The 9,766-nt window shown below is 36.5% G+C and overlaps 1 protein-coding gene across 1 annotated transcript in view; it reads right to left on the bottom strand.

The window, feature by feature from the left end:
- col22a1 (collagen, type XXII, alpha 1) overlaps nt 1–9,766 on the bottom strand; it is an 86,473-nt gene that overhangs the window by 22,622 nt on the left and 54,085 nt on the right. Inside the window, exons 35-44 of the mRNA XM_015047794.1 lie at nt 6,868–6,921; nt 6,734–6,787; nt 6,593–6,646; nt 6,457–6,510; nt 5,917–6,021; nt 2,716–2,760; nt 1,108–1,185; nt 986–1,021; nt 852–905; nt 632–676 (exon numbers count right to left, since the gene is read on the bottom strand). Coding sequence (XP_014903280.1) covers nt 632–676; nt 852–905; nt 986–1,021; nt 1,108–1,185; nt 2,716–2,760; nt 5,917–6,021; nt 6,457–6,510; nt 6,593–6,646; nt 6,734–6,787; nt 6,868–6,921 — 579 coding nt within the window. The remainder of the gene's footprint in view (nt 1–631; nt 677–851; nt 906–985; nt 1,022–1,107; nt 1,186–2,715; nt 2,761–5,916; nt 6,022–6,456; nt 6,511–6,592; nt 6,647–6,733; nt 6,788–6,867; nt 6,922–9,766) is intronic.

The raw sequence follows: 9,766 nt of genomic DNA, 5'->3' as shown, positions 1-9,766 counted from the left end.
TTTTACTTAAGTACATTTATTGAGTACTTTCTCCACCACTGCCTTCACCTGGACTACAGGTAGACTAAAACTGACTACTGACTAGGGCTGGTGTGAACGCACCCTAACCGGGACCGCTTGAAGTAGGCCATGATATCTCCAAAAACAAAACATCATTCACCAGTCTAGAGAACTTCAACATTTACTTGTTCCTTTAACTTTGTGATAAACTGATTGACAGATGGAAACAACTTTTAAACAATGGAATATAGAATAAAATCTGGAAATATAATTTTTTTTACCGTTTTCTTTTTCTGTCCCTATAGACCTTTGGAAAATACTTACATTTATTTCTATACTGTCCAGAATGTGTAGAAACCATGATTCAGAGTTGAACCACCCAAAATAAGCTTAGATCATAGACCTAACCAGCTAAAACAAGAGAATGTTACTCTGCTCAGCAAGGAAAGATCTGAGAGCCCAGAAAGGATGGAATGGGAAATGCTGCACTGGTCTTCCCCGGATGACGGGAGTATTACTCTCTCTAAGGAAAAATGCTAGACGATACTGAAGTCACAGCTCTTTGAGCTCAAAAATGAGAAAACCTACAGATTGAGTCATGAGTGCAAAAGCACTTAACATGCAAACTTACAGGCTCTCCTTGAGATCCCTTTTCTCCTGGCCTTCCTGGTAAACCCTTAGTTTGGAGCAAAAGCAAAAAGTTAAATTTTTAATTAAGGGTTACCTGCCAAATGACAAAAAAAAATATAACATCCACCAAATTCTACAGAACCAGACATGCTAGATCCAAACAACATTTCTGCTGTGAAAGTTCCCATCATTCTTTAGTTATTCGTTAGGGTTAAACTTACATTGTGCCCTGCTGGACCTTGAGGACCTGCAACTCCTGGTTGGCCTCTCAACCCCTGAAAGACAGACACACAAACTGAAGAAGGACAGCAGAAAGACAGACATATTCTGTAATCTTCATCTAGTGAATAACTACCGCAGGTCCTGGTTCCCCATTTTTCCCTGGAGGCCCCTGCAGAGACAAACATAGTGACATATGGATCTCTGCAATTCAGTCCACCGAAGGTGAATCATTTCAGCCCAGAATCATGTTCTTACCGGAGGTCCCTCTTTCCCTTCCCCTGGAGAGCCCCTGTCCCCAGGTAACCCAGGGGGTCCGCGTTGTCCAGGTGGGCCCTAAGGAAAAAATAAATATTATATTTTATGTTTATTTAGAAATGATAAAATACCACAGTACATTTAATGTGGAGCTGAACACCAACCCTTAATCATCAGAGGAGGAAATATACGTATGATTATTTGATAAGTTTACCAAAATAAGCTTTTCTTGCTGTAGACATGTAGGCTACTTGATTGTCTACCAGGTGGTGCTGTAAGCTACACCTTTTGGTGTGGAAGTTGCTACTCCAGGAAAAACTTTCAAAACTAGCTTTTTCCAGTAAAAGATGGGTGTTCAAATTAATTCGAGAGGCGGCACAGAGATGTAAAAAGATATTTCAGTTGAAAATATCTGTTTTCTACAACATATTGATAAATGTCGGATTCTTCAGGGCACCGAGTGAGAATGAAGCTTTCAGTGATGCACAAGATGGCTAAGCTAAATTTAGCAAAGTTGTGTTGTTTGATCACTTTGAGCTGTATCCCTCATGGAAAATGCTGGATTAGGAAATGTGTGGAAGCCTCAGTGTTACGGTAAGATTCTACTTTCACAAAGGAGTATGCATTTTTCTTTTTAATGCTAGCTAAGCTCACTGGTGAGATGCTAAATATGCAAGGTGCTAAACAAAGTTTAATGTGAACCCTGTGTCTACATTGTTTCGAGATTAAATAAAGTACAACAAAATACTCTGGATGCTGTTCTTATGCAATAGTTTTTAAAGAATTGTGACTTGGCAAAAACTAGAGTCACCAGGTGAAATCTTTTATCAGTAAATCTCCATTTTTTTTCCACCCATGCTGGTATTTCTTTTATGTGAGGTTTAGTTTCTGCAAGTATTAGAATCAGACTTTTAGTATTATGACAATAAAGTCATAATCTTATCAGAAGTTGTAAAATTATGAGAAAAAAATCATTTTAATGAGATCAAAACTGCTACTGATGATAATCTGATGCTAAAGTCATTTGTAAAACTGAGACCAAAGAATAATTTTACAACTACATTAACATTTCATTTTTAATTATTTTGTATGGAGAAATTCCCATAAGGTTACCAACTCATTCTCCAAATATACAACTTTATTATGATAATATTATGGCTTTATCTTTGTAATATAAATATTTCTGTATTATTACAACAATAGTGACATAATATGATTTTATTACTATGACTTTATTCTCGTAATATCACTTTGTTCTAATATTACTATCACCTTATTCTGGTAATATTGTGACTTTAATCTCACATAATTAAGACTGTTCTCACTTAGTCTGAGTTTACTGTCATGCAATCTCTTAATACTATGACTTTCCTCTCATAATATGACTTCATTCTCATTTTATCATTCTTGTAATACTGTCACTTTATTATTATTGTTATTATTCTCATAATAACTTTATTCTTGAAATGAGCCTGACCCTAACATTCAAGTTGTACGTTTCCTTATTGAGACTAAACATTCAGTTTCCACATAGAAGGAATCCAGGTGTGGTGAAGAAGTTGCTGCTCTTGAAAACTTAATTATAAAAATGTTTTTAAATCACTATACCTTGATTCCAGGTAGTCCTTGATTCCCTGGTGGTCCCGGCTCGCCCTGTAGGGTCACAAATAAAAACAAACTGTTTGCACTTAAATTACTTCTTTCTTCTTTTTTTTTTTCCAATCAATAACTTGAGCTTGTTGCAAAAATTTCCGCCAGGCGTGTTGCTCCAGTGGGGCCTCCTGGCAGCGCCTGGCAACTGTAAAACAACAGCAGTTGTTGCACTCCTGCGCTGGTTTAATGCGATGCGTCTTAACAATGTCCTTCCTGTTTGCGCCCGCCTCGTCAGCAGGACAGACACATGTCTGAAGGAACGTGTTGTGGTGTGCAGATAAATCTGCCACTTAGGCTCGTTTTCTGCACAGACAGATGTTTGTGTTACTGTGTAGCTCAACAAGCCCACAGATGTTTACAGGGAGGAAACATGTGGAACACAAAAGGTTCAGAAGTGCAGCATGAACTTAATTTGACTGTGGATTAATGTTCAGATCTTAAACTTACTTAAAGAAATAGCTAAGTTGCTTTCCTTATTATTTATTTTGAAAAATACTTTTTAACATTAAAAACTCAAAGTTAATACATTCCTTTGCAAAATTCTTCACATCCCTTCATATTTATCACACTTTTTTATGTTAAAATGAATTTCTACATGTTTTATTAGGATTTCCTGATGTAGACTAAAACAAGGTTGAAAGCCATTTAATTAGCTTTTAATTCTTCACATATACACACGGTGGACCCCCAATCTATTCGCGTATTTTCTTTGGAATGTAACTAAATTATTTGCGCAAAAATCCACCTAGTTGGGGATTTTTTTCTAAAATATTCCAAAGAAAATGGAGCCGAGACTGAAACACCTAGCCACAATGCTAACTGTCACACTTTTAGCTGGCATTTGCTAAGAGTCAGTCCAGGAGTGCCATTTATTGACGCCAACTGGCCGTTCATCCAAGATTGGAAATATGGAAGACTGTAGATGCTAGCTTCTGTGGTAGCACTAAGGTTGTGCTATTACTGTGAATATTATTAAATATTAAGATATATTTGGTGTTTGAACTATAAAAATAGACAGTTATATGTGTCTTTAGAGGGGGTCTCAAGTTTTTTTTTAGACTTAATTGTGGTTGACTGTGGTCAGCTTCCCTGTAATAGCTTCAGGAAAGCATCTCTATATGATGGTGCTACCAGTAGGTGAACCATGTGCAGATGGTGTGTTCAGGGACATGTGTAGCGTTGGTTTTCTACTACACGACACCCTACATGTAGGCCAAAAAGTTTATTTTTCATCAGAACAACTGATGTTTGCCTTGACTTGGACTGTAAGCTGGACCTAATTTCATTTTATTTGATTACTGACGCTCTCTAGCCAGTAAACTATAATTAGATTCAGCGGAACACAGGTAAAGATGTCAGATTAACATCTGAATACAAACGCTCGTCACACTTTTCAAATTTTTCTTTGTACAATAATACCATTCTACTAACTATCCTGTGTTGGTCTACCACAAAGAAAAAGCCCAATAAATGACATTAAAACTTTGCGGTTGTTATACGTTTATGACCGGGACCTTAACACATTTAATTTTGATGAATTATTTACATAGACTTTAATACGTTATAAAATTTAACACAATTTCTCGCATTCCAGCCAGGAAACTTTGTGTTTTGTTTCTGGTACGGCTGTAAATCTGATGGACAAGCAACATCCGCTAACAACAACAATGGATGACAAAGCTGCTTTTCGTTAGCCTACTAGGGGTTCATTTATAATTTAGCAGCAAAAAGATTTTTGAATTGAACATGATGCCTACTTTGTAAATATATGGTTTAATAATGAATTACTGACCCTGCAGTTAACTCAATTTTAATCGGGTCCCACCACTTGATATGATGCATAAATAAAGTTTAATGGCCTTGTATAACCTATAGCTTTTCATTCCTACACAAGCATGTCTAACTTCATGTCCATGCTTTCATTAATTATATATAAAAACAGTAAATAAATGCTAGATGACTCAGCAAAACTGAGGCAACACAAAAATAATAAACAACCACTGAGATGTGGAAGTTGGTGAAACCTGAGGATTAGAAGGACCCATAAAAATGTCAGTCAAGACCAGCAACTTCATTTCAACCAGAGTTTTGGCAGCAGCAGCTTTGGGAGGGTAAATTTGAATTGACAGTTTAATACTGTAGTTTATGAAGAACCTGGTGCAATTCCAACCTCTGTTCTGCACCAAAAAAGTCATTTGATCCATTCTTTGAAATTACATTTAGGTAAAGATTATGGAAAGCAGCCAGCTGAAGACTGCAAACCGACATTGATATGCTGGACCTGTTGTTTCATTTAAAAAGTTGGTTTCAAGACTTGAGATGTAAGCTGGTGAAAATATGTGGTGGTGTTTTTTTTTCTTGTTTTTATTGCACAGAGCAGCTGAACCCTCCCAGTCAGTTGACTGGTGGAACTCGAAGAAAATGAATTAGAGTTAATCACAGGGCTGTAATTATTCACAGTTCATTATGTTTTAATCGAAAACCAAACAAAATAAGCAAAATGTTCAATTCAAAAACTCTTTTTGCTGCTAACTTATTGAATAGATAGACATATGAGCTAATGTAGAGTCGTGATAGTGAAGCAGAGGAGTGGGAATTGATTGACGTGGACCAGCATATGGAAGTCATTTTTGCTCTTCATAAAAAAGAATCCCGAAAAGTTCAATGTAAGAAAAATTAAAAGAGAAGTAGTTAACTGTACAAACATTTCTGTGAGCTCTAAAACGTATTTTTACCATGATGTGACAGTTTATCATGTTTATTTTACTCACATTTCTGCTAATCTAAAACTGAAATTTAAGCTGCTTCTGGTACACTCAAACATTTCTGTAGATTAAAAACTTAAATTTTACCTATTTTTACCGTATATCTCACAGGCATTGATATAAAGTAGAAAACAGGAAAACCTGTTCAAACTTAATAGAAAATTACTTCATGTTTCTATGGTACATTTACCCCTTTTTTTCTACAGTGTACATTTACTACACTGTAATAAATATTGTTGGAGCAAAAGCACAGAAATGCCAGGGTATCTGCTGCAAAACACTCTTGTAACACTTGAAAGAGGAACATCTTGCTGTGATTATTATTAAAAGATTAGCAACTAAACAGATCTAAAGAGTGAAAAAAATGACATAAATTAATTAATAATCTTACGTTTTGGCCATCTTTGCCCTTCCCAGGTGCTCCAGGAGGTCCAATGATACCAGGCTCTCCTGGTGGGCCTCGGGAACCAGGTTGTCCTGGTTTACCTTGCTCTCCCTATTACAAACGGTTGAATCAAAAGAAGAAGCAATGTTACTGTCTGTTGTGAGCTCTGACAGGGAATCAGGTGCTCCAGATCTATTTATTGCATTGTATTATGAATTCAGTGCCATTTCCACTTTTTTCACAGCCAATTTCATCTCTGATGACTGATTTTCCTCCCTGACTCAAAGTTTGAGAGCTGAAATGTGACATCCACTAAGAGATAACACACAGCAGGTGAAATGGGAAACTGGATCATGATGTTGTAGTTTTAATTTCACAGAAGAACCCGGAGGGACAATAAATGATTTATAAAACAAAAAGAGAGCAAACTTTGGACTTGTTCTGCATCACTAATGTGAAAAATCCTCCCTGCTGCTGATGTGGTGAAACAAATTCAAGAACTGGCAGAGAAACAGAGGACATCCAGCCCAGACACAACACACTCACCTTATCTCCTCTCTGTCCGGCTGGACCCGGAGGCCCAATGATGCCTGGAATACCCTGTAAAAAGTGGGTTGCTTTCAAACTGAATCGATTTTCATGTTGGAAAAGAGATTTGGGGTAAATGTAAAACGCTATTTACCACAGTTCCTGGTGCACCACGTGGTCCCTGGGATCCTGCCGCACCAGGTGGACCCTGGGAATAAGCATAAAAATGTTGACTATATGATTAGAGCGCATTTTATTTCTCAATGGAAGACTTGTTTTAGCCAAAACAGCTTACAGGGTCTCCTACACGGCCGATCTCCCCTGTGAGTCCGGTATCACCTTTTGGACCCTAAAAAAACCGAAAGCTAATCACACACATTTCATACAAAATGATGGAGCTATATAAAAAATACACTATGGGGTTCTTACAGGTGGTCCTGGTTGTCCTTGGAAACCTTGTTCACCTGGTAAGCCTCTTGGACCCTGAAGGGAAACATCGTATTTTAGCAAATCTCCATTGTAAGAATTACAGTAGCTCTAAATAAAATGGGTGACAACTGCTGCCATCAAGTGTTTGGGATAACTGAAATATCACATTGGAACAATCTTTGCCTGCTCTTTCTTCCAGAATTGGTTCATTTCTACCAAACTGGAGGGATTTTCCTGAATGTGAAGGACAAGTTGAAGGTCATTCGACAGAATCTCAGTGGGATTAAAGTCCAGACTTTGACTAGTGGAGTCAAAAACCTTCATCCAGGTCATGTTTGAGCCAGGTGCCATCTCACAACAAAAAGCGTTTAGGTTGCCTCAGTCCCTGGAATATTTTCATCCAGACATATTTTCAGGAAAATCTGAGAAGGACCTCTGTGTTCTTTCCAGTCAGAGGGGTTTGGCCCCGGAACTTCCTCATGGATGCCAGTAATATCTGACCTCCTCTTGTTGGTGAATCAAGATACTGACCTTACCTGAGGACAGCTTTATTTTATCCACTTTTTGCATGACTACATTAAAAAATAAGTGAGGATACTGTGGAAAAGCCCAATATTTTTTGTCACTCATTTCAGCAAGTGAAACTAACTTACTGTATGGGTTTGTTACATAGAGAGTGAAATGTTTGAAGCCTTTATTTCTTGTGATTTTGATGATTACAGGATTATAATCATGGAAAAAAAAAGAAAACCCAAAATCCATGTCTCAGAAGCTTGAAATATTGGAAAAAAGTTGAATACGGGAAACTCATGGTGTTGCACCCTAATCAGCTAATTGACTCAAAATACCTGCAAAGTTTCCTCAGCCTTCAAACGACATTTCCATTACAAATATCTTGCTGATATTTCGTTAATGTAAAAAAAGATTAAAATTTTGCATTAGATAAGAAACACAATTAAAATCACAAATGAATAAGTTTGATAAGTCGTTAAAAATCATGCCTCACCATGATCCTCCAACTACTTCTTCTTTGTGTTTTATTGACAGTTTATTGGAAGTTTTATTTAGTCACATGTTGACCGTGTGACTCGTGTGATGTGAAACAGGTTTTTCCATTGCAGTTTTGTGATATAAACCATTTTTTATACAGCCAAAATAAAAACAACTATCTCCTCCTAGTGGCAAAACTTTTGATCAAAAAACAAGTTTTTTTTGTTTTTTGTTTAATTGCCGTGTTTCCCTTCAGCAAATATATTTTCAAAATTGCACAATTATATGGTCAATGGAAACACAGTTAGAGTTGATCAGCAGAACTTGCTATTACTTCTGGGAAAATCAGCCGACTGGTCATTGCTAAAGAAGCTGGTTGTTCACAGAAAGCTGCATCCAGGCATATTCACAGAAAGTTCAGTGGAAGTAAAACATGTGGTAGGAAAATGTGCACCGGCAACAAGGATAACCTTGAGGGGATTGAGAAATAAAATCCATTTGGGGGAACTTAACAAGGAGTGGACTGAGTCAGAGGTGAGAAAATGACCTGGACTGTTGATCAGTGGTTCAAAGTTCCCTTTTCAGAAGAAAGTAAAGTTTGCATTTGATTTGGAAATCAGTGTCCCAGAATCTGGAGGGGAAGATGAGAGACACCAGAAGCACCAATCCATATGACCTTTGACCTCTATCGATCTAACCTGAACTTCCATTCCACCTCAGCAGAACCATGCCGTAATTCATGCCAAGTTACACCCAACCAAATACTCAGTGCAGAGAAATGAATACACTTTCCACAAGCTCAACATTTCTGTTTCTTTTTTTTTATCAATCTTCTCTCATATTTCAAGTAACTGAGACAGAGAATCTGGAGTTTTCATCATCTGTGAGTCAACAGAATTACAAGAAATAAAGGCCTGAAATGTTTATCTCTATGTGTAATAAATCCATGTTATATTTGAGTTTTTCTTTCCGACATGAGTCATAAACAATCTGCCTCTTGGAGTAACTTCAGTAAGTCAACCATTTCTGGGAAGATTCCCCACTAAGACTTTCTGACCCGTTGCAGACTGATAAATGTCAAGAAACCTTTTATCTTGAATTTCTTGGTTCGAGGGCACAATGAGTTACTTTTCTAGGCCGTTTAACCAACTTCATGGTGTCGATTTGAATCATTTCCTGGTCGTACAGGTCAAGCAGTAATTAGCTCCAGGTGTTGCTAGAGGAATTGAACTTCCAAAAAACAGAGCCAGAAGTTGATTTTTTCTCCTTAATAAATGAAATCATCAATCTAAAAATATTTTCATACTCTTTTCTTTTCTTCCTATTCTTTTGGTCTCATATATATTCTTTTGGTCTCATATATATATATATATATATATATATATATATATATATATATATATATATATATATATATATATATATGAGACCAAAAGAATAGGAAGAAAAGAAAAGAGTTTTTCTATATATATAGAAAAAGAAATCTGTAATGGTTGGTAAATAATGTTTCTCAACGTTGTGTAATTGATGTAAGAAGTAATATACTACAAAGTATAGTGATTCACACAGGTACAATTTGTTTACAGCATTTTATGTTAAAGCTGTACTAATAGTGATGTGTTAAGCTGACATAATATACAAACTAATTAACTGGACGGCAGGGCCGTGCAGAGACCACTAAAGGGGCAGGTGCTCAAAAAAAAAAAAAAAAAAAAAAAAAAAAAAAAAAAAAAAATGGGCACATCTAACCGCATTCTAGGACATAATATTAACAAAGCCACACAGCTTTCAGAGTTTAATAAACAATGATAAATTACAAAATTGTGAAATATACAATCAAAGCTAAGGTAAATCTCTATACAGCGCATACAACTATGCATATGTAAGATATTTTATTAGTAATTTCTTT

This window comes from Poecilia latipinna, unplaced genomic scaffold (assembly GCF_001443285.1).
Source record: "Poecilia latipinna isolate Pla-1442-1.1 unplaced genomic scaffold, P_latipinna-1.0 Scaffold843, whole genome shotgun sequence".
Taxonomy (NCBI): domain Eukaryota; kingdom Metazoa; phylum Chordata; class Actinopteri; order Cyprinodontiformes; family Poeciliidae; genus Poecilia; species Poecilia latipinna.
This window is presented reverse-complemented; position numbering and strand designations above follow the sequence as displayed.